General features: G+C 45.4%; 1 protein-coding gene across 4 annotated transcripts in view; it reads right to left on the bottom strand.

Annotated features, from left to right (window-relative positions):
- The window catches only part of Myo16 (myosin XVI), a 524,759-nt gene that overhangs the window by 279,279 nt on the left and 219,469 nt on the right, over nt 1-26,011 (bottom strand). For all 4 annotated transcript variants that reach the window (XM_078016333.1, XM_078016334.1, XM_078016331.1 and 1 more), the window contains exons 5-7: nt 12,254-12,362; nt 6,113-6,237; nt 2,610-2,735 (exon numbers count right to left, since the gene is read on the bottom strand). In XM_078016333.1, the coding sequence (XP_077872459.1) occupies nt 2,610-2,735; nt 6,113-6,237; nt 12,254-12,362 (360 nt within the window). The remainder of the gene's footprint in view (nt 1-2,609; nt 2,736-6,112; nt 6,238-12,253; nt 12,363-26,011) is intronic.

Raw genomic sequence — 26,011 nt, 5'->3', positions numbered from 1 at the left:
CAATGTTAAAATCCTCAGAAATTCAGAATTTGTAACCCACTTGAGTTAGTACACCCACACTCTGGCTCATGGCTAAGGTTCTATGTGTAGCAAGGGAATGTCTCCAACTCTGCCACCATGACAGATCCAAGGTGTAAAACTAAATAAATTATTGATATTTATTTATAGTTCAACTGTGATTTCTCATTAAGCGGATAGTTCTGTCTTCATCTTACAGAACAGAGGCTCTCTACTCACTTGGGCAGCTTCCATGTTGTCCTTGCATTTCTTTCCTACAGCACTCCACACAGCAAACCCATTCCCCCTGCGTCTGTCCCCTCCTTAGACTCCTCTGAGGGGATCTTTATTCCATGAAGGGCCAGGGCAGGTGCTGTCTTTCAACTGAGGCATGCCCACAGGAGGACCACATTCCCACAGGGGAGTTTGGAAGTCGTTTTGTCCCTGTGGAGACTTCCCTGTCTGGTCCAGATGCGAAGGGTGGCCCAGCCTGGGGACATCCTTTCCACGAGCAGCCAGTGGAAGCCCAAGGGCATTAGGTTTAAAAAGAGACCAAAACGACACCTCAAAGGATCTAAAGACTAGACTAACCTGTTATGGGAACCTCAGCCTGCCTGACACCCCGGCCCCAACAACAAAAAGGTCAGGATTTGCACGCTAGACCTCAACATGGTGACCACCTGCTGAAATAGATTTACACAGAAATGAGACTCTCAAACCCTGAAATGTGCAAGATACAATTGAAATCATCTGTCATAACAAGATCAGGAGATACAGTGTAAACCAGAAAAGATGATTAACTGACAGAGGAATGATTTTGAATAACCATTGTAACAATGCTTCAACCAGCAACTACAAATCCTCTTGAAACCAATAAAAGAATATAATCTCTCAGAAACAAAACAGTTTATAAGAAAGAATCAAATAGAAACCATAGAACCAGAAAACACAATAAAAAACAATAAATAAGATTCACCAACTCATAATTTGATCAGAAATAAGATAAAATAAGACTCAAATGTTGGTTTCTGATAAAAAAAATCACTAGACTTTTTGAAAAATAACAATATATTTATCCAAGTTGTCTCTTTTAAAAGCTTTATTGAATCTAGTCCTATTAACTGAGAGCTCATTATCCTATGAAAATAGTTAGAAGGAATCTACTTACTATTATTTAAAGTGTTACTTTCTGATCAACAGTCCAAAAGTCCAGTGGGAAAAAATGAGAATTCAGGTAAAATGGAAGCCTAGTTCCTTCAAGTTAGGGTAGCATTCTGCTGCAATTTAATAAGAATCACATGCTTCCAGATGTAGCTTCTTCAAGAAGCAATCCCTGAATACTACAGGACATTTTGATAATTTACTGATGACCATTTCCTTAGCAAAGCCCTCCACGTTGTGTTCCAGTCGACCAGAGTTGCCTGCATGCTGAATTCTCTATTTTTTAGTAACATAAATTTTCCAACCCTGAGTGCCCCAATTGCTGCCATGCTAGAAATGGAGTACTGGTGTTGATGGCATCCTCAGCACTGAGCTGCAACCTCCTGTGGCCAGGAGGCCTGGGGTGCTGGAGCCTGAGGTCAAAGCCTCACCTGCCTGTAGCCTCAGCCTCTTATACAGTCCACTCATTCTCACACACAGTTACCTGATGGAAGCACGGTTCAATAGTCTGTTAATTTTGCATACCAAATAAATGAACCCTTTTCTACAGGAAATGTTGTCAAGCAATGTTCTCTTTACTGGAACATTCTCCAAACAATATGTTATTTTTCTATAATGCAGGATATGCAAATGTGTTCAAGTGTTTCAACAAGTGCTTTACTCAAATTTCATGATAGATATTTTGCATTCTGGTTAATATCCAAGAGATTCAATTCACTATAAATTAACTGAATGTAATTTTACCTGAAACTGTTTTGAAATGAACAAATTTAGTTTAATAGTAAATAGTACTAAAACAGCTATTTTTCATACTATTGCTACTAAGACCTTAACAAAATATTATTCATATTTTAGAACTAGGTTTTTTATATCAGTGAATTATTGTGAGCACTCTATCACGTTTACTTATGTAAACCACTAAAGGGTTAGATTTTGATTTTTTGTCATGGTATACCAATGCCTAGAGAGAAACTAACTTGTAAATAGTAACTCAAGATATATCATCTGCAGCCCAAAATCAATCTGGAGAGAAAAATTTGCTATCCAACTTCTTTCATTAAAATTAAATATAATTTATAGATAAAAATATTATATAAATAAGTTTGTTTTAGGTCTACAAAGTAGAGAAAACATAAAATCATTATAGATCTGAGGGATTAGGTTATAAGCCTTATGTTAAGAAAACAGCATTAACTATAAAAGATGTTTATAGGATTTGATTATTTCTCCAGTGATTCTGACCACAAAAGAGCTGTCATAAACCTATATTCTGGCTTGCACTCACGAAGTTAAATATTTTTCTTTAACTATAAAACATTTGGTTTAGTAAGATAATATCATCAAAAGCCAAATTACATAATAATTAGTACATAATTTGAAACAAAAATCAAATACAAAATTCTGTATGGATTATAAAATGATCCTTGGGAACAATTTTAAAAGGGCTTTACCTGGCCGTACTTGGCTGCCAGATGGAGGGGCGTCCAGTACTGGTCATCCACGATATTGAGGTCCCCACCGTGCTCCAGGATAAGTGACACCACGTCCTTGTAGCCACTTGCACAGGCCATGTGTAGCTGTGAGGAGGAGACGTCCTGTCATTCCACTTTTTAAACAGAACAGTGACATCAATGTGGCTTACTGAGTTGTATAAAAAGAGCTGTTTCATAAAACACTGGATCTGAGACACAGAGCACGTCAACAAAAGCCCTGTGATTTTATTCATTACATGTAAGTGGATAGCATTATCACGCTTTGGAGGAAACCTTCTGGCTTATTAAGAGCTCTTATTTTTTTCCTTTGACTCTCATAGTGTGCACATTTTGTCACTCCTATCCTTCCCGAGTTCCTCTTCACTGTGACCTGAATGTTTTAACACACAGGAGGTGACCACAGAATAGTTCACTACGGCCTGACCTCAGGCCAAATCTTCCCTGACTCTCACTCTGCAGGCTGTCCTTGGTGCTGCAGGACGGTTTCAAAGTCAGCCCCAAAACTGTGATCCCTGAGATGCTTATGTACTGGTCAAGGCCCGGGGACCTGGGGAGGATCAGCTGACAGTGACCATTGAACATTCCTCCTGGTTTAGTTCTCCACGGAATCTGAAGTTTAGAAATGAGGCCTCAGGATCTACAAAAATGAGGTCATAGTTTGAAGCATTTGTTTCTATTTTTTAAGTGGGGGAGCTTTGTTTCTAAGGCCTCACCCAAAGTAAACAAAGTTACTCAGGAAGTGTGTGGTGTGATTTGTTGTACAGACACAGGGAGGAAGAGATGGTCAGGAAAGGACCAAGAGAAAACACAACTTAAACCCTGTAAAGCCCTGGCAAGGAGCACTCTTCTTGTTTTTATCATAAAAACAACATAAAGTGAAAAAACACACCCATGCACATACATACACACACACACACACACACACACACACACACACACACAAGATGGTACTTACAGAAACACCTGTTTTCTACTTTGGACTAACACTCTTCAGTCTGCAGCATACACTCACATGTTTCATTCTTGTTCTATCAACTTCATTAGAACAAGAATGATTCATCTAATTTATAGCACAAACATTAAGACACCATGTTTCTCATTGCTCATCCCACGGTTTGTTACACACAGAATTCACCTCGTTCATATTCTAGCAAACAGTGTCAAGAACCATACATCCACGGGTATCGTAGGATTTAGTCTACTTTCTCCTGGAGATCAAGTCTTCCACCCACTTCTAAATTTATTCTGCATTATTTGAACAATCAGCAAATGATTGTCCAGTTATTCTACACTATCTGCAGTAGCACCTGGATTTCAGAATGCTATACTCTTCATTTTGAGTATAAAACTGACTCTAAAACCAGAGTCAGGAGTGGACACTTTAGTTGGTCTGCAACTGCTACTCAAGACCTCTTGAAGTCATGTGCACAGAGCCAACCCCTGCAGCCGAGAGGTGCTTTCCACAGAGTAAAACCTGGTGCCCACTGTTTGGAACCCCGTCAATGCTTGCCATTGTGTCCTGGGTAGGGGATAAACTAGCACTAGTGAAATGAACAGGCAGAGGGAAACATGAGGGCTGGTGTTTGTACCTCCTGAATTATTATTTCCCTAGAGAAGGAGGTCTGACAAGTCAAAGTCTGTGACAGAGAGGAAGGGGTGCCACCGTACACAGGTGCTGGTTAAGACACAGATGTTCTCAAGAGTTAACCTACTCAGATTGAGCACTTCATTTTCATGTGCTCTGGAACATGGATGGCCTTTTAACAGTTGTATCCTTTTCTGAGGCTTTTGCTTACTTTTAAGAACATTATTAATGTAAACTAAAAGGTCTCTTCACAAGGAGCTGCTTTACATGTGGTCGTCCTGCAGTACTTCTGAGAAGCGAGGGAAGCTCTTTACTAGGTAAGAACCATGTGACTGAAGCCTCTCCCCACTGAGCCTTGTGCTTCTAGTTTTTGTCTTTTGCACGTGACAATTCACCAGCTGGGAAATTAGCCTGGTTTTGAAACCAGCTGTCACTCCAACTCAGAGCACAGAAATCGACCCGCGAACAAAGGCACTTTCTTGTCCTTCTCTCCAATAATACACAGAAAAGCACGGTACAGGGTGCACCTTCCAGAAGGAGACTGCCAGCAAGGACGTCGTCACCATCAGAGACACACCTCAGGGAACTGCCCCTCCCTGGAGGCTGTGGACCCCAGGGAGCCCCAGCTTTTGTTCACTGCTTCTTTCTTGTCAAAGCTCAGAGCTGACCGCCACAGGATGCTGTTATTACAAAGCAATTATGTGCAACTTTTATGCTGTCTGACAAATGGTCACAAGCAATGTCAAAATTGAAGATGGTTGAAAATAATACCAATTTACTGCTCTGTACTGATTCCTTCAATAGCTTCTCTACTGAAGGATACGTGAGCCACGGCTGGAGCATGCACGTTATTTGTCTTTGGCAGCGGTTTTTAAACAAATATAAAGCTGCAATCCTTGTTAGTGTACAGAAAGAAAGGCTCTCTGTTTCTGCCACATGTCAGACAGGACTTTATCACAGGCAAGGAATGGACTATTAATTTAATAGCTCACTTTAATCTGCTTCTGACCACCAGTCCACGGATACTGCCCTCGGAGAGCAAGACCACCAGTCCTCTGAGTGACCGTCCCCTCCACAGGCTCTCAACAGTCCTGGAGGCAACCGTTCGCTGCTCCGTGTCCCTGTGTGCCCTGGGCCTCCCACTCTTCCCATTTCCTCCTTCTCGAGCCTGCCTCCCCTGGTCTCATTTCTGGATGCTCCACTTCTCCCTCATCCCCAGGGTTTGGTTCCCATCCTCTTTCCTTCTGCGCTGACTTGTTGACTTCCTTGGCTGACTCACCTTCTCCTCTTTCTCCCCCGAGGGTTAACACACTTCATCTGTCCTCAGTAAGCCTAACCAGGCATGCTGGGGCTGGGTAAGGTGTACGGGTTGACAAGGCAAAATTTATTTTGGTAATTAGCATTAGGATTATATCAAATTTAATCCAAATTTGATCGATCAATTTCTAATCTACTACAGCTGTGCCTGCAATGGCACGGGGGGTTTCCTGGATTTCTGAACTGAATTAATTTCAGAAGTAATTTGTTTTGCTTAAAGTGAAAATGAGTGTCTCCAATTCGCTATGTCTCAAACTCGCAGTGACAAAGTAACACACAAAAATGATCTTGAACTTGTAGGAAAAGCATGCATGGGAAGAAGGCTTGAAGCAAACACCAACACACATACATGGGTTCCGCCTCGGTGGCAGCCCCTGGACTCTGCACATCCTTCTTTACATATTTACGCGTTTTGCAAAATTTCTACGATGAATACGTATTACTTCTATGATCAGCAAAACCTCAGATTGTTTACAGGTTACATCTATTCAATTCTGTGTTTCAGGATCAACTGAAATCCTCTGTTTAAACAATTTCTGAATCAAACACAGTGACCTACCAGGGTCACTCCTTCGTCATTCTTCTCGTTGACATTGCCTCCGGACGACAGGAAGTGCTGGACATCTGTTAGCATACTCATTGGTCTCTGCAGCTTCAGCTGGCGCAGGGAGGTCAGATCCACTCCTGGCGGAGAAAGAACCTTTCAGTATGGACGCAGAGATGCTGTGGGTTCTGCCCGGCTTGCGGGGCATCTTTCAGCATGTCCCGCTGGGGAAGCCCCTTTCCACTGAGGGCGACCACTCTCAGCTCCAGCAGGACTGCTTCCCTCTGCATGCAATCTACTAACTCGAGTACAGTCTTCGAGGGAAGAAAAAATGACCACTGGTTCTATTCTTCAGACTCGTCAGGCTCTGTGGAAGTGCATGCCTTAATATAAACCATCCACACACAATGCCCCAAGTATCTTGAAGTACTTAAATTGAATTGAAGAAAATTACAAAGATATGATTTTTATGCTCTAAGACTTTCTGGTCTCAATAGTCGCTCCTAAAAGCAATGTAGCATCCTGGAATAGAAAAAAAGATTTTAGTAGAAAAGCTGGAGAAATCAAACAACATTTATAGTTTAGTGAATACCATATGGACTCAAGGCTAACTTCTAGTTTTGATAAACAGAGGAACGACCCCCGTGGGTAGCAATGGAGGCAGCTCCAGGAATGTGCATGAGGACCGTCTTTGACTCTCTCTGAGAACTGCCTCTACATCTACAAATTATTTCAAAAGTAACCACTCTAGAAGGATGTTCCCTCTAAACACTCCATGACCATCAGGTTAATGAAGACAACCGACATTGAGTGAAACTCTGTCTTTCCTAACTGAGTGGGTGATTCACACACAGAAAGCCCAGGTCTGCTTACCTCCTGCTCACGCCTCTCATCAGCATTTACTTCAACCCGAAACCTCAACTTCATGATAGCATGACCTTTACGGTAGCTCACCTCTCCTCATTTATGGATAACCTGATCCCAGAAGTGGTTCCAGGCTAAATAAATACTTGCCAAGGACAAATAATTTATCTGCTACAGTTGACAGTGACTATGATGATAATGGAGATGGTGGTGGTGGAGATGGTGGTGGAGATGGTGGTGGTGATGGTGGGCTTGGGGATGGCGATGGTGGGGGTAGTGGTGATCAGGACGACAGTGGTGGCCAGGATCATGGCGATGGTGATCAGTGCTAGTGGAGATGATGGTGACAGGGCGGGGATGTTGGTGATGGGGAAGTGATGAGGTTCTCTCCCTCTCACCCGTGTTTGCTATCAACCAGCCACTCTGCTGAGCACTTTCTAGGTCTTATGTGATTGAGTCCTTTCACCTGTTTGAGTTTCAATATCTTCAGTCTCTCAGGTAAAAACACAGACCTCAGAGAGTTGAGGCCGTAATTCTCAGTCTCAAGGCGGGAGCCACATTAGACATGTCCCCTCTGCTGGCACTTCCTCTGGTGCTTCCTCATCTGCTCCCTCCATGCTCACCTCGGAGTCTGCGAGGGAAAAGGAGCAGAGGCTCTCAGGAGCCCAGCTGTCCCCGTCTGGGTGCCGGGCCTTTGGATTATATCTGGCCCAACGTGGGCAGGAAACATACCCTGCTCAGTTTCTTCATCTGCAAAGTGGGGCTTTCAGGTTTTGCTTCCCTCATTGTTATGAGAATAAGGTGCATTCAGCATGTCAAACAGCATGGGCAGTAAGAGCTCCAGGAGAGCGAGCTGTGGTTACCAATCAGCCTTCTGTTGAGGATTCCCTCCATTCCTTCAGGTGTGTCTTCCTTTGCAATAGGTAGTCAGGGAGCAGCAAAATAAAGCAAAGTGCAATAATACTTGAAATGGGTAGCTCATTTCGAAGGTATTCCCTGTGATGGAATGGTGAAGCAGGGACAGTAGCTCTCTCTCACCTTCTGCACCCTGGTGTGCCACTTCAAAAGAACCAACTGATTTTCCCAACAGAGCAAGTAAGGTGTGCTATCCACCAGCTAAAACTGTCACTCTATTCTCAGCTTTAAATTATGGAATTTTCCATGTGATTTAATTTTGGAAAATATTATTTCTCCGATGTCAGCATTCAATTTCACCTATGAAATGGCAGCGGAATCTAAGGCCATAGTATTGTGTTAAATTTCCTAATGTTATAGTGTTTACTGATACGTCTTTTAAAAAATCATTTAAGCATGCAATTTAAACTGAATGATAAAAACCAGAACAAGACTCAAAGATGAAAGACAGAAATGAACACACAGATGCACTGCGCCACTCCTTGCTCTCACACTCGAAGCGCCATGTGTCACGGGGAATGATCCTCCCTGTTCTGAAGGTGACACAGGGAACATTCAACCTTGTAGCCTATTAATTTCCAACTAGGTTTTGAGTCAAATATGGTGCCAATTATGATGTGATTTTTGTTACTCGTTCAGAAAAGAAGCACAAGTCTTCTTTTGGTAATACAACGCTAAAGAAATTCTCTCTGGGTGGTCAAGAAAATTTCTCCAACTTCTGCTGAACAAAACCAACCAAGATGGTGAGAGTGCACGGAAAGTCCCTTTTGTAATGGCTATGGGGCCAATTGTCATTTTTAAAAAAAAAAAAATTTAGCTTCATTTTCATATTGTTTTCTCAACAATAAAATTAATATAAGGTCTTCTTAGATTTGTTATTTCAAGATAAATCTGGCATTTCTATTAATACAGAATTTGGAAACAAAATCATTTACCTGGACCCCACAGGTTGTTACCTATGAGCTATTACTGCTGCTTGATAGCTCCTGATGCTAACAGACATTTGTGCAAAAACCAGAATTTCATACCCACCCCCCCAGTCTCCCAGATCCCTGTCTGTCTTTGCTGAACTCTCCTTCTTCAGGAGATGCTGTTGTGACAACTTGCTCGCTCTCCCTGGAGGCTCTACTGTGCTGTGGCCCTCGCTGTGTGGAGCTGGTGTGGCTGCACCAGGACGCCACCCCAGCCCCTCACAGCTCTCCAAGGCACACCAGCTGGAATGGTGGCCCAGCCCCTCCCTGAGGTGGTGTGAGGGTCCCGGCTCTGTCCAGCCTGTGGCGTCTCAGGGCAAGCATCTCCTTCCATCTTGGTGTTCCCATAAGCTCTGGACGCTGCATTTTTATTCATTAGCTTATGTAATACCAGCATCATCTGAGTATCCAGAAACAGGATTTCACCCTCAAAAAGGAAACAGAGCTAAACGAGCGTTCGCGTTCACCATGACTGACCCAGGCCGGGGATCAGCTTGGGTTTCTCTAACAGAACCTCAACGCACCCACGTTGTTGTCACCAGAGGGAGGTTCCTAGGAGACCCAAGGAAGCAAGAGGGCTGGGGAGGCCAGTGCGACAGTGGCCCCAGCAGAGAAGGACAGGGTCACACGGGAGGCTTCTGCTGCCCTCCCCCACTTCCTGTGCCCAGTCTGCAACAGGCATCACTGGGCAGTCTCCACACACGGCAGCCCGGCTGCCCTGGCTCTGCAGAGGGGGCTGCTGGAGCAGCGTCTGTATAGACTTCACAAGTCAGAGAAGGTCACCTGGTATCTGGAAACCAAGGACTGGGGCACGGTGAGCAGATGTGGAGGCCACCGAAGCAACCCAGAATAAAGATGTGGATTCACCAAGGCAGAGAGGGTGGCTGGTGAGGGGACCCACTGGGAGGAGAGGCGCCAGGAAGCAGCTTCTGTGAGACTCAGTGACCACCAGACACCAGGGATTTGGGAGAATAAAAATAAGGCTCAGACACCTGTATTCCTGGCTGTAATGGCAAACTGTGGGATAGAGATACAGTGAGAAAGGGTGACGTGAGTCTAACAGGGACATGTCACCTCCACGTGTAGGTCCCTGATGACACTGCATGCCCAGGACTGGAGTGTAGAAAGGGAGTCCGGTGCAGGAATACCCTCGGGACAGGTGACAACACCAACAGCCAACAGGGACTCCAGTCGCCATGTGCCAGGGAAAAGATTTTCAAGGAATAGACCTAGAGACCAACACTCAGGAACCCGAATTCATAAGAGGAACACCCAAGGCCAGCCCCGCGGCAGCTCAAGAGAAGAAAACCAGGAAAAGATCTTCCCAGGAGAGTGGCCAGGGTGGCTGGATGTCACAGAGAGATGAAGTAATGAAGTAGAAGAGGGAGGTGGTCCCTGGGTGCAAGGCCACAGACGGCAGTGTCCACCCTCAGGGGCATTCCCGGGTGTGGGTCAGGTGGAGCTCTGCCCTTCTCAGGACATGGACATACAGATCTCTGGTCTTTTGTCCTGACCACCCCAGCTCCCCCTCCGTGCTCCCTCTCTCACTGGAGTCCACTGTTTCCCTTGCATGGCGGCTGCCTGGCCTTGCCCAGAAGCTCTAGGTTCATCAAGGTTCAATCACCCTGCAGAGCTGTCTCATTTTACAGCCCGGGAAGCTCAGGCGGGGAGCCGAGGTTAATTGCTGTGCCTGAGATTACAGTGTGACTTGCTGGTGACAGTACAATTAGAGCCTGTGACCAGCGATTTTCCATGTAATCAACTTGTTCATGACATGGCCTGCCCCTCCCGCCACCTGCAGCCTGATGTGACAGCATGATAAGTGTCTGATCTGAACCTGTAGGGATGCAGCATGAATGTCCAAGACTGTGGCCACCCAGTTATAATAAGGCAGTGCTGAACTACTGAGAGCTGAATCCCAACGAGACCTCCTCGTGGAACGTCAGAACTGCTGAGGACCCCAGCCCAGGTTGTCACCGCAGACAGCAAAGGCACACCAGCCAGGGGGGAGGGAATGAATGGAACTCACAGTGTTTAGTAAGAACTGGGCAGAGGGTGTGATAAGCAGAAGCAAGACTGGCAGGAGCAGAGCCAGGATGTGACAGATGCGAGGGAGGGGCAGATGGATGGGATGGCAGAGCCAGGCCTCGGTGGTGACAAGCAAGAAACAGAATTAAAAACTGAAGAGGTATTAAATTGAGTTGGCTCCAGCTAACACCCGTTTACACACTGACAGTGACAGCCATGCTTGTGACAGATTTCCTCCAAACCACTCAGACTCAGTCCCTTTTTCTTGTTGTTCTCCTGTCTAACCAATTTTTAATCGACTTCTGAACCCGTGTGGTTTTGTTAGAGAGAACACTGATTTTGCAAACACCAGAACCTCTGAGCTCTCCTGCAGGAGAAGCTCCAGGACGGGGGGCTGTGTGTGGCCCACTGAACCCAGGGCACAGCAGCTGCAGGTGGGCACTGAACACACAGCAGGCACAGGAGGCTGCTCTGCTCTGACGCGGTGCTCTCCAGTGCAGGAGGCTCAGGTCCCCGCCGGGACAGCCATTGCTACTCGCCTTCAGAGCCAATGGGACCATTTCAGGGCTACCAAGCAGTGATCATCCTCTGAGCCCTGCTCAGGATAAACCTTTGTGACATGTGACCTGGACGGGTGCAGCAGGGAACAGGTCTGCATGCAGGGAGCTTCTCGTGAGACAAGAAGGGGCAAATCACCGGATCTTAGCAACTGAAACTCTGTGACCCTTTCCTCTGGCCACTGGTATCCTTGAAAGGATGGGGATTTCCTGATTCTTATTTATTCCTAAATAGCAGGAAAGGGGGGGCAGCTCTTTACCTTCACGCCAGCCAGGGGCAGGGATCCGGTGCCTCCCAGGGCTGCGCTGGCGTCTGTCACTCCCAGGGCTCAGCCTCATCTCTGCAGGCTAGCATCATGTGCCTGAGGCTGTCTCCTGACCATGCTGGTGGATCTGAGTCACAGAGTGGCTTCCAGGGTGCTGCACAGCCTGCCCCTACCCAAGTCCTCACTGTCTGAACTCCTGCTAGGACCACCGGCTCCCAGGGGAACACTCCTGAGATGACTTCGCACTCATTAGCTCAAAATTCAATTGTGCTGGTTCACGTCCTTCCCCTCCCGGGGGGTGGGGAGGGAGAACAGATGATAATACAACCCCAGTGCCACTAATTCTGGACCTCAGAGGCCTCTCAAATGTCCCTCCTCGTTGCCTCTGTATTTCTGCCGGTTTGCAGAAAGCTGTGTGGATTAAACGTATGGTGCAGAGCGGAGACGGCCGTGGGGGGCATGGGAAAATGCCTGATTTATACCACATCAGCCACACCAGTGGGCCATTCTGCCAGCCCAGCTCCTCTACAGCCTCTTTCACAAGCTGCAGCTCACCGTTTTCATCCAGGTAGGTCAAGAGGATAGAGCTGGATTCTGTCCCTTCCACAGCATAATCCAGCGGGATATTTCCATTGACGTCCTGGAGAAGGACATTGGCTCCAGCCTATGTGAAAAGAAACAAACAGAAACAAAAAGTGACATTATGTACACCATTAAGATGAAAAAGCTGACCACCAGCTTCCCTTTCAATTTTGGTTGGAAAACAGACCCGGACACAGTTTGTTGGACACAAATCTGCAGATCATAGAGAAAGCCAGAATTAATTCTGACATAATTATACGAAATAGCTTGTGCAGACTCAGGTTTGCAAAACGTTCCTCTGACCCTTGCAACATCATGGCCCAGTGACTTCTCCCACCCCTGCCACTGCACCCACACTATGGGATGGATGGCTGCTACATGGTGTCCAGGTGTGGGCTCCTGCTCTCTGCTGCCCTGTGTCCACACACAGACAATGCCCAAGGCCCTCAGAGACCCTCAGTGAACTCTCCCGTGAATAGGCTGGACTGGGACAATCTTTCTCAGTCCACCACAAAAGTCTCCAAGCTCCTGTTCTCCACAAACACTCTTCTGGGAGCTGTTATCACACTTCATTGATTTAGTAAGGGCTGTGCAAGTCCCCCTGGAACTTTCCAGAACTGTTTTCTAATGAAGAGTGTAAACTGAGTCCCTAATGGACTGACTACATTAAACACAGCTACTCTGATCTTTACTCCAAGGGTCCTTTGTCACCATCACCCTGAGTCCTCTTGCCATACCCATATCCTTCCCAGCTTAGGTACAATGAAAGATTTGCTTTTAAACACTGGTCCCATGAACTGTCCCCACTGCTCCACATTCTTTAACGAGCTCCGTAAACTTTATCAGGCATGGATAACATCTCTTCTCCAAGGGCATGGAGTGAACGTATGCCCCTCAGTCCCAGAAGCAGTATCTGCTTCCTCCATCTGCTATTCCAGTATTTTAAAGAGTTGTCTTGATTACAGCACGTAGTTGACTCCTTTTCTCTAATTAATAATTGTTGGGCTGGGGTTGTGGCTTAGCGGTAGCACACTTGCCTGGCACGTGTGAGGCACTGGGTTTGATTCTCAGCACCATGTATAAATAAATAAAATAAAGGTTTACCAACAACTAAAAAATATTTTAAAAAATAATTATTTATATTCTATCTTCCTTATTAACATTTTGGTAGGAATTCTGGCCCTAGGTGGGTGGCCTCGGGGATAAGCCCTCCAAGATGGGATCTGGGGCGTGGTGCAGTTGTACTGTTAGGCCTGAGCCTGCCGCTGAGGCCCAGGATGGCGGGAAGTGGGAGGTGAGGAACGCAGCAGAGCACACAGTGGTGTTGCACCTCACCAAGCCGCGCCCGCGGTGGACTGTCCTGAAGCGTAAGCTGAAGCAAGGCTTTGGGAGTCCAGGGCGCAGCAGCACTTGCCCATCTGGCAGGGATCATGACTGTGAGCACAGAGGGGTCCCTGGGCTCCCAGGACTGCACTGGGAGGCTTATAAATAAATCAGTGATCCATGAGTGCAAGGCCTCTAGCCATCAGCTCATGTCATGAGGGAACCAGAAAGGTTCCTTCCCAGCCCCTGATTACAGGGTCAGTGGGATCTAGTCTCATCAACGGTCTTATTCTGAAAGCTGCCATTCATTGGTATGGAATGGGATCCGGGACCATGGGTGGGGCCATGTGGTTGGACTCAGATGAGACATAGGATCCTGAAGCCTCCCTTCACCCTGCACACCCCCTGCCAGGGGGAGCAGCTTGCTCTGCGGAGCCTGAGGAGACCCCTCCACTTGCTTCACCTCTGGGGGAAGTGCATGTGGGGCAAATGCCTTCACAGGGATGGACACTCTCTCAGAGACCACCCCTCCCTTTTCTACTGCATTCGACCCTAGAAAGTCAGCATCCTTCAGGGAGAAGCAGGTCCTGGGGCCCAGCGTGAAGTCACTTACACACCTAGAGAATGCCACGATTTCACAGACACATAAAACTTCCACCTCGCAGAAGCACAGATATATGTGCATACACACCTACGCGCACACTCACGCCTCGCTCCTGGAGGACACATGCCAACAGAGGTCCTTAGAGTGACAGGCAAGGGAGGCAGAATCTCCCGAGTCCACCAACATGGCGCACCTGGTAGAGATGCCAGACCTAATGTGACAGCTCCCTGTCATTGGAATGCAGCCAACTGCTTAGCTGTCCCACCAAAATCTGAACATAAAATGGCCTCTTTATAAAGAGGGTGGGGTGCCCAGTGGAGGGCAGGAGGCCTCTGCAGAAGGGGGTGCTCTTGAGGGCTTCCCGTGCTTCCTTTGGTCCTGGTGGCACTGTTGGCAAAGGGGCTTTCTAGTCACTGTGAGAGGGGCTCCAGTGTGACACCCTCCCGCCAGTTCTGAAGGATCTGCAGGAAGCTCCACGGAGACCATAAAGCACTCAGCAAGACGCTTCCTGACAGCCAGAGCCAGCCTGGGAGCCACGGAGGACTTCCCCACATCCACAGGGCCTCAGCCACTCCTCTCCGGGAGGAGCTGGTGAAGTCGGTGGAGGGGCTCTTCCGGGCTTTCCCTCTCCCTGGAGAGCAGCCAGACGCACACGTGCGTCCTGCCATCACTGGGCGCTCCCTTGGCCCACCCAGTAACCAGCCCACAGTGCACATCAACAGTTCCTCACATTAAGAGCCTGGCGTGGCCTCTGTCCTTGTCCCTGGTTGCGTCCTGGTGCTTGTGCTGGAATGAGGGCCGCGGTGGCGCAGCACAGACTCTGGGGCCAGCGGTTCAGTCCTCTCCACCGCGTCTTCACTTGGAGCCCGGGCAGCCTGGGAAGGTCTCCGTGTCTGGGTTTCCTCAGTCGTGACCATCACCAGCTCCAGGTGCAAGGGTCCTGAGTGTGATCCCCTCCGGGTCCTCCCCACACAGAGCTCTGAGACGCTACCTCCCCTCGCGGTCGTTGTCAACCCACATGGCCCCGGGTAAGCGTATGGGTGACTGTTCCCAGATAAGCACCCCGTTCTCCACCAAGGCCAGAACTTGGCACGGGACTCTGGTTGACACCCCTGTCCAGAATCCCCGTCAGTCACATGACCTTGACCAAGTTACCTCCTGCCTTTAGTTTCCAGAGATAGAAAATGGAGATAATGGGTTGTTGTGAAAATGAAATGGATTAAGTCTGGCCAGGTATTAATAACACGGCCCTAGTGCAGGACTGGCCGGTACAGCAATGATGCACATCACGGCTGCGGCAAGGCTAATGCCTCCCACTGAACATACGCCCCTTTCCTGAGACTAAACTGCTGGAGGGTGTCAGAGGGCCTGTTGGAAGCACTTTCACTGGAGCACTGCCAGGAAGTACACACGTGGAGACAAACTCTCGTTAAGTAACCAGACTCCATTCTGGGATGTGTGAAAATAATGTGAATGCTTATTGTGCTTATGGTGAATACCTGTGGCTATTTGTGATGCATTCAACTCTGCAGGGAGAGTGTGAACCTGAGTCAAGAGGTCTAGAGATGGCTGGGCAGCTCCAGCAGTTGACCTTCAGAGCATTCTAGGGTAGACAGGTGGGGAGCTGAGTGCCAGTCCTCCATGCAGTCAATGCCTCAGTGTCCTCCACACTCTGCTCTGGATGCTCATGAGCTCCCAACTCACTCTGGATGCTGGGCCCCTTGTCATGCAGCCATCAAACACCACCTGGCTCCCCCAGCCCCACAACGCAGAAGACCTGCGTTCCATTGGCAATACAAGTGGAGAAGTTCCTCAAAACTGTGTGAAACACTTGCACGTGGAACAAAGTCTGGACCCAAAGGCCGAGATGCAGATCCTGGGCAGCTGGAGTAAAGCATCTTGGCACTTGGAGCTTTCAGTGATTTCCAGGTTACAATGCAACAATTCAGACAAGGCAAAATCTTCCCTTTGGAACTCAGAGGTTCCCGAGTCCATTTCCACAGTGTAACCTGCAGACCTGGAGGAGGAGGAGAGCCGCTGTGCTTCAGACGCCTGAGCAGAGCCGGGAGGTTTTGCTGACCTCCTGCCCCTGCCCATGGCAAAGACCGCCATGTTTCCCCTTTTACATGAAGCAATTTTATGTCGATATTCTTTATTTTTACTGGACTTTAAGATTAGCATGAATGTCCTTCTTGAATATTCTTGGCTTTTACTATCAGTTCAGCTAACTCAGAAGTAAATGTGCAATGTTAATTGATAATGGATTTAACTATGGAGATGATCATCTCCATATGAAAAAATTTCCTCAAAATAATATCAGAGCAGCTCTCCTAACCCCACCAGGAAGGTCTGATTTCATACAAGCCAAAGGGGAAAGGCTCATGGGATTGGGAACCAGTAGCATGTATAAGGTAGCATAGTAGCTTTTATTTATTTATTTATTGGTACCAGGGATTGAACGTAGGGACACTTAACTACTAAGCCATGTCCCGAATCTATATTTTTTTTTATTTTGAGACAGGGTCTCACTAAGGTGCTTAGGGCCTTGCTAAGTTGCTGGGGTTGGCTTTGCACTTACAATCCTCCTGCCTCATCCCCCAGAGTGGCTGGGATTATAGGCGTGCACCACTGTGCCTGGTAGGTTTTTATTTTTTAAAATACTTTGAACCATTCAGGCACAGCAAATCAACTTACTCAATTTTGTGAAGTGAGAACAAATAAGTAATTCAATTCAATAAAAATATCATTCTTGGAGTGCCCATTTTTAATAGGAATTTAAGAGTGTGTGTGTGTGTGTGTGTGTGTGTGTGTGTGGTGTGTTCTAAAACATAATTTTTTCTCTACAGGCATGCACTTGGTATTCTTTTTAAAGTGTTGTTTTTGCATCTCACATTTCCCTCCTCTGATGTGAGGGTGCAGTATATGTACAAACAAGGGAAACGGCTCCTGGCTGGGAGACGTGCTGCCCGCCTCCACCGTCTCCCCGCACACAGACCTCCGGCCCTGCTGGTGGGGCCCAGCACTCAACATGGACAATGACATCTCACATGCTGGTGTGAGCAGTGCATTTCTCGCATGCTCGTTCCATTTCAGGGGTTGAGAATCAGGGAAGATGAGGGTTTCAGGCTAAATTTTTCACATACAAAACGAAGACCACCCAAGCCTGGACTTCTTGGTGTAAGAACAACAGCTCAGCAATTCCCACACATTTTAAAAATCTTAAACACTGTTTTTCAATAACTAAATGCTGCACACTGTAAAAACATATGAATAAGGATGGAACTGGATCTCAGGTATGTGAAAAGGATACTGGAAGTGGGGAACCCCTACATGCTTTCTCATGATTCAAGAGATCCAACTTACATGCACAGCTCGCCAACAGCCTAAGCTCCAAGGCGACGTGCGCATGTGTGCATGGGTATGAAATAACTTCTGATTTGCATTCCAAGACCCAACCACCAGATGTCCAGTTTCTTATAGTAACAGTAGTTATTAGCCTCTGTTTCACTAAAAATGAATTTCTGGGTTAAGAAAACTAACAGCTAAAAAAAACTAACAGCTGTTAGAAAACTAACAGCTAAAAAATAGACATACGTGGTTTTTTAAGCATATGTACAAATACATGGTGACTGAGGCAGAGTTCTGCACTACCAGAACAACAAAAATGTTGTATTTGCACAATACAGACCATAAGGCAAGTCTTTCAGTTTGCATCAAGAAAATAAATCAATCGTGATTGGCTTTCATTGGGGAAATGAAAGTAATCAATGTTATGTGTGCAAAAATCAATAGCAACCTCTCAAAGAATCCCTGCAATTGAAGACTTCACGGTTCCTCCGGGAGCCCTCAGCACATTTCTTCTTTAATTACTGAAAATGGAAAGCCATTCAACTTACAATTCCTCCTAAACTATGCTCCTGGAGTGCTGGAGCTGGAGCTCAAATAAGTCATTCCTCCAGGTGGGAATTCCCCTTACCACACGCCAGATGACAGATAAAATGACAGGTTCACGATTCTCTCAATAAACATTTTATTAGCTTAAGTTATGTAAATAGTTGATCTCAATAAATATACTGGTGAATGGTTTCATGTAGTAATAACTCTCTAACATATGAATACTGAAATGTTAATGAGATACTTTTGTCTAATGGAACTTTAATGAAGAAATAAGTCTTTTTACATGATTAAACATTTTGGTGACTTTCTAATCTACTGACAGTCGAAAGAGTAATTCAAAGAACCCGTGTATACCCACTATGATTTGGACTACATCCCCTCCAAAATGACATGTTAAAGCTCTAACCCCAGTTTCTGTGAATGTGGCCTTATTTGGGAGTGGGTCATGTGGATGTTATTAGATCAGATGAGGTCATGCTGGAGTAGCATGGGTTCTGAGTCTAACAGGACTGATGTTCTTATAAGAAGAGAGAAACATACACAGAAGCCATGGGAAGATGGAGGCAGAGACTGCAGTGATGCTCCCACAAGGCAAGAAATGGCTGGGCTGCTGGGAGCTGGGAGGAAGTGTCCCCTCTTGAAGGTAGAGGAAGCATAGCCCTGTGGACCACTTGTATGTAGACTTTAAGCCTCTAAAACTGGGAGAAAATAAAATTTTAAGCAACATGGCTTGTGCACTTTATCATGGAATCCTAGGAAGCTAACATAGTACCCCACCCCATGCAATGCTCTGAATGTCTATGGACCTCCCCAAATTCAGACACTGAGACCCATCTCCCCAAGTGATGGGTGATGGTATTAGAGGAGGAAGCTGGGGAAGGAGGGAAGGTCATGAGAGTGGAGCCTTCATGATAAAGATCAATGTCTTTATAAGATCCCAGATCAATAAAATTGATTAGTCTCTAGCCATGCTAGGAAAAAGTTAAGGAACACACAAATTACCATGTCAGAACTGAAAGAGTCCACAGACATCAGAAGGAAAGTAAAGGACAACCAGGAACAACTTGGCCTACAGGGTTTATAACCTAGATGAACTGGGCCAGTTCCTTGAAGCATAGAGTCTGCCAAAACCCTCTAGTGAAGAAACAGACCATCTGAGTATGCCTGTATCAAATAGGTAGAATCAAGAGTTTAAAACCTTCCAAAACAGAAAGCATTAGGCCCTGATGGCTTCACTGGTGAATTTTATACATCATTTAAAGAAAAAAAATTCTCTAAATCTACTTTAAAAAAGTAGAAGCAGAGGTAATACTTCTAACTCATTCCATAATGCTAGCAATACCCTAACAACAAAGCCAATGACATTACAAGAAAAGGAAACTACAAATCAATATCTTTTATTAACATAGATGCAAAAATCCTCAATGAAATATTAGAAAATTGAATCCATAAAAAATATTATATAACATAATTAAAAAAAACATATCTAAGGAATTCAAGGTTGGTTCAATACTCAAAAATCAATTTAATATATCACATCAACAGGCTATAAAAGAAAAATCACACAATCATATCAATAGATACAGAAAAGTCATTTGATAAAATTCAACATTGATTCATGATAAAAATCTCAATAAACTAGAAACTGAGAGAAACTTTCTTAACTCAACAAGCATATCTATTAAAAACTGACAGCCAATGTCATGTTTAATGGGAAAAACTGGAAAATTTCCCACTAACATCAGAAACAAGGCAAGGATGTCTTGTCCTGTTATTCCTTTCCGATGCTATAGTGGATGCTAACACAACACAACACCGAAAGAAAAGGAAATAAAACATACAAATGGAGAAGGGAGGAAACATTGTCCTTATTAACAGATAACATGAACATCTACGTAGAAAATTTAGGAAATTAACCAAAAAAAAAAAAACCCAAAACAACATACACATACACATTGACACACACAACCCCCCTTGAAAGAATAAGCACATACAGCAGGGTTGCATGATGCAAGTTTAATATACAAAACATCAACTGTTTTACTATATACTAGCAACAGACAAATGGAATTTGAATGTAAAAGCACAATAGCATTTGCAATCACATACCCCAAAAGGAATTACATATGAATATGAGAAAACTAAATCTCTGGTCAAAGAAATCAAAGAAAAAGTACATGGAGAAAGATATTCCACATTAATAGATAAGAAGACTTAACGTTGTCAAGATCTCAGTTCTTCCAAACTTGATCTACAGATTCAATGCAATCTCAATCAAAATCCTAGCAAATTGTTTTGAAGACATAAACAAACTGACTCTAAAGTCCATATAAAAAGGCAAAAGATCTGGAGGAGCCCCTCAGTATTGATGAAGATAACAAAATTGGAGGACTGACTACCTGACTGCAGGACTTTGTGCATGTCTACACAATTGGGACAGCATGGTGTTGGTGAGAGAAGACACATAGACCAAGGGAACAGAAAGCAGAGGACAGAACTGGGCCCACAGGAATAAGGGGCAAAGACACTACAGTAGAGCAGAGGCAGTCTTTCCAATGAGTGGTACTGGATTAACTGGACCACCAAACACAAAACAATGAATCTGGACCCTGATCTTCCTTCACAAGAATTCATTCAAAATGGATCAAAAGGAGAGACCGAGAGGGGAAGACGGGAAAGAAGAGGCACTGGGAGTGAAAGTACCAGTCATATTATTATATTGTACGCATGCATGAATGACTAACAGCAAAACCCACCAGTATGTATGGTTATAATGTCCCCAGTAAAAACCTTTAAAAGACCAAATTGTTCCTAGACCTAAATGTAAAATGCAAACTATAAAACCCTCAGCAGCCAAATAAGAGAAGACCTAGATGACCGTGAGCCGCAAGACCCCGTTCTAGATACAGCATCCAAATCACCATCGAGAAAATCAATAATTGATAATCTGCAGTTCATTAAAATCATGAAACTCTGCTCCTCAAAGGATAATGTCAAGATAATGAGAAAAAAAAGCCACAGACTAGAAGAATATTTGCAAAGAACAAATCAAATAAAGAACGTACAGAAAACACACAGAGAGCCCCTCACACTCAATAGTAAAAAGAAAGTGAGAAATGTGCTGCACACCCCAACAGACCCTTCACCAGGAAAGACCTACGGAGGACACACAGACATATGAAAAGACACGGTAGGTCACATGTCATCAAGCAAAGGCAAATGACAATGGCAAACGGATATCACTATGCACCTATCAGAATGGCCAAACTCAGGCACACGGACAGCCTTAAATGCTGGAGAGGAACTTCCGTTCATTGCTGTGGGGAGTTCAGAACGGGACAGCTACTTTGAAGGTCAGTTTGGCCATTTCCTATACAACTAACCCCACTCCGGCCTTACACTCCAGCAGTCATGCCCCTCGGTGTTTACCTGAAGGAACTTAAAACTCATGTCCACAGCAACACCTAGGCAAGGCGGTTCACAACATGTTTACTCACAACTCCCCAAACTTAAAGCAGCCAAATGTCCTCCAGGAGGTGAGTGGGTGATCAAGCCACTTACCCCGAGACAATGGGACATTCTGCACTCCAAGTTACTAAACTGTCGTCATGAAAAATAAGGAGGAAACTCAGAGTGGGAAAGAGCCAACCTGAAAAGTCTGCATAGTCTTTGAGTCCAAACATGTCACATTCTGGAAAAGGCAAAAGTGGAGAGATATGGGTGGACAAGGGTGCAGAGGGAGGGACAAACAGGCAGAACCCAGAGCATGTTCAGGGCAGGGAAAATACTCTGCCTCAGTCATCATCCATCTGTCTAAACTCAAGAAGCACCCCAATATTAACTATGGAATTCACTGGAACCCCAACTGGTGACAAACACACTGTGATCCCCATGATATTAAAATAAAACTTGTGGAACGCTAATGGAGATGGCCTCGGCTCCTTCCTGTGATCTGTAATATTACCCACATCATCTTCCCAGGCCTGGCTCCAATGCAGTCATGCCCCTGCCTGTGGCTCGCTCTAGGAGCCTTCTCAGGGCTGATGGGCGTGGTCTACAGCACAGGTGCTGGGGAAGAAGTGAACGAGCCACAACACTAAGTAATTTATATGCCATCTCCTGGCAATTCCATATGTTAGAACATTTCTTTACTTAGCAGTTTTAATTCTGGGAAAAGATATTTCTTAACATGTTTATGGACACTGGTATTTCTACTTACATAAATTATTCAAGTGTTTTGGCTATTTAAAGTTGTGGTTGTGTTTTTGCTGACATAAACTACTTGTCATTTGTTAGCATAGACTTTCAAACAAAGAGCAGAAATTCAAATAACAACAAAATCTCAACCACTACAAAAAGCTATCTATTCAGAATAGCAAAGTGTTCAGGCATGATAAATAATAAAAGGCTAATCCAACCTAAATTTATTTTCTTTGTTTTCCTTCACAATAATCAAATACATCACATGTATTATTTTGTTTAAATTAATTTCAAAGCAATATTGGAAAATATTTTACACTACATCCATGTCCTAGAGGGGCTGGGGCCATGCTAGCATGTGAGCCTCTGGGAGCCCTGTACTAGCAAAAGACAGAGTAAGGCCCTCACACATAGTTGAAATCATACCCATGTCATGGAAATGCAGCAACATCCATGGTCAAGTGCTCGTGGAATGTTATATTAATTAAATCACAGAAGTTGCTAGACTCCAGTGAACACCTACTTAAGGAATCAGATATTTAGATAACTGCAAGAAGTCTAACTGAGGCTTCTTGCACAGATCAGAGGTCCAGGAAACTTTAACCTTCTATTTTCTACAACCCTGTGTTCACTAAGGAAGTAAGTTTGGTTTTTAAACTACAGAAAATGGAACATTAGGGCACCCAGAGCTGCCAGAACCAGGAAGCAGGTCCAGAGCCCGCTGGGGACCCCAGGCAGCCGCAGGGCCCAGAGGCAGTGACCTGGGCTGGGCCCACTTCCCTCGGCCCTTCTCAGGACACTGTCCAACAATCTTCAGTTGTGATCCTGCTGCCACCGGCCTTCTAATCACATTGACAACGCCCTCAATGCCACCTCTGAGGCCTTCAGAAACCAGCCTCAGATTGAGTCCACGATGCTTCTGCCTGTGACAGGAAATCTCAGTGGTGACTTGGTTTTCCTGGTGTCATTTAACCTTTTAATTTCATTATTTCATTTACTTTCTGACACCAAAAAAAAAAATATGTAACAAGGGGGGAAAAAGATGGTACTTTTTACTAGATATAACCAAATATTTTAGTTTTACCTAAATATTTTAGTTATCGTAGTGAAGAATAAAATCTAACTAAATATTTTATTAGACCTAACTAAAGACTGTATTCTTTATTCCTGTGTACATTCCAACCTTATAATCTTTGAAGTTTAAACACATACTCTTTTTTTTGGGGGGGGGGGGGGCTAAGGATTGAACTCAGGGACACTCAAGCACTGAGCCACATCCCAGCCCTATTTTATATTTTACTTAGGGACAGGGTCTCACTGAGTTGCTTAGTGCCTCGCTGTTGCTGAGGCTGGCTTTGAACTTGCGATCCTTCTGCCTCCGCCTCCCTAGCTGCTAGGTTTACAGGCGTGTGTCACTGCGCCTGGTGAGTATGAACACTTTTGTCTGCACATTGTTCTAACTAAGCTTTCTCTTATATCCTGTGGGACGGGAGCAGTGGAATGGAGCTTAGCTCCTAGGTCATAGATTCGCACACGTGGCTCACACGGATTCTCTCACATGTTCGTCTCTCATTTTCTAGCTCGGCTTCCAGGTCACAGGAACCTTTGCTCTTCTCCTGAGTCATGTCTAAACTTGCCAAAGATTTCACAAACAGTGCATCCTAACTTGCACAAGATACAGGAATTCAGGAATGCAGCAAACACAGCAGGACGATGCCTGTGTTTTCAACAACAGAAATTCCTTCCCCATCTACAGAGCAATCAATGCTATCTACAATTGGAGCTGGAATTTTTGAAATCCTGTGGAAATGTCTGCCCTATTTGTACAGTTCTTAAAGTAGAAGGTTTTGGTGTGAACTTTTTTTTTTAGCCAACTATGATCACAAAAATATACAGATTATAAATCTGTCAGAGAGGTTTTCAGTTGGCAATCCTGGCTCAAGCTTCAGAAATTAAATTCTTTTAAAAAGTGCAGATTTCATAGGATCTTCATCGAATACGATAAAACAGTGAACATAAATTACCTAACTCCATATTTCTATTAATATTAAAATACCCAAATGTGACAGTTGTAATATATATAGTATTGGAAACGGAATCAGGATATCAAAACTCCTGAGACAAGAAAAGACATCCCGGGGAGGCACAGATGTGTTTTTCCGGCTCTGACATTTCTGCGTATCTGTGAGTGCAGTTTGCAATGCTCTGATGATGGAACATGATTTTCAAGTAGAGTTTAAAGAGTGAGTCTTTCTGTTAATTTAAATGCAAAGGGATTTCCGATTTTATAGCACTTGATTGATTGACAAAGACCCTGCTCAACTCCAGGACGAGCCCTGAGCCTGTGGCTACTGTGACAGGCCTGCTGCTCGGATGCCAGAGGAGCCTGGGGACCGCGGTGGACCCTCCTGCTGTCGGGGATGCCTCACCCCGTCCCTCCCCTCTGTCTGAGAAGACTTAGGAACACCACGCCTTAGAGCGCTCAGTGGTCCCCAGCAGTCTTCCCCCAAGGAAGGGAGTGGAGGAGACTCACAGGTGGAAAACACGCTCCGGCAGGAGTCTCCCCAGGGCTGTGCAGGTAGAGCACATCTGCCCGCAGCCCTGGCCGTGACCTACAGGAAGCAAACCAGGAGAGCACCCCTGAACAGAGAAGAACCACAAGCCTGTGTCAGCCTGGGCCACTGTGACAAAGTAGCTCCGACTGGGAGACTATTCATAAACAACAAAGGTGTCTCTCACTGTCCCGGAGGGTGGCCATCCCAGACAAGGCGCTGTGGGCGTGGTATCTGGAGAGGACTGCAAGCTCACAGCCAGCCATTCTTGCTGGGTCCTCACGGGTGGAAGGGGCAGCCAGTTAGCTGCCTGCAGCCTCCTCCCCACTCACCAGACCCCGTCTTCACCATCTGCCGTGGTCCCCCCTCTGGACTCTACCCCGTGGGTGAGGATTTCCACATAAGGACTTCAGGGACAAAGAATCAGACCCAGTGCTGCAGCCCTGAGCACAGCAGGCTTACGGGACGTGGCATTCCCTGGTCTGGACTGGCTCCACGGGAAGGCAGTCACACTCCACAGCCAGCGTCACCATGAAACAGCCGTGACAGCAACTCCAGGATTCACACCACAGGCCGTTCAGCCCGTCCCTGCTGTTGGGACGCCTTTGATGACCCATATCCTGAATTAGGGATGGAATGTTCTGTAGACAACAGAAGTTAAACAAACCACGGCTCTCGTGTTGAATTTATCACAGAAATGATGTCCTTGGGGGTCTCAGTAGGCTCTTAATATTTGTTATGTATACTTTTCTCAAAGTTTTTTTGGTAATAATATCATTAAAATGTGTTTATTAGATGAGTCTTGTCTAAACGTGCATTTTTTCCAGGAGGTAGAATTTGCTTTTTCAATCATAGGTTTTTAGGAGCCTCTGAGGTTAATTCTGCTGTTTATGATAAGCATCGCCAAAGAGATTTGCGAGAATCTCTAACTCCACTGCTGTGGCATTCTGTTTCAACACACTCACTATAATTTAAAGGATAAGTAAACTGAAGGCTGTTGTAAGCCTTTTCCTACACCCTGGCAGGAGGTGGAGTAGCCATCCAGTAGAACGAATGGGCTGCCAAACACCAGCACTGGACAAGCACCCATAGTAAACACTGCGGGTAGTTTGTGCGTCTACCCTCCTGGCTAAGGGGTGGCCAATGTCTGGTCTG

This window comes from Ictidomys tridecemlineatus, chromosome 6 (assembly GCF_052094955.1).
Source record: "Ictidomys tridecemlineatus isolate mIctTri1 chromosome 6, mIctTri1.hap1, whole genome shotgun sequence".
NCBI lineage: Eukaryota > Metazoa > Chordata > Mammalia > Rodentia > Sciuridae > Ictidomys > Ictidomys tridecemlineatus.
Note: the sequence above shows the minus strand (reverse complement) of the source record. Positions and strands in the feature narration are given on the sequence as shown.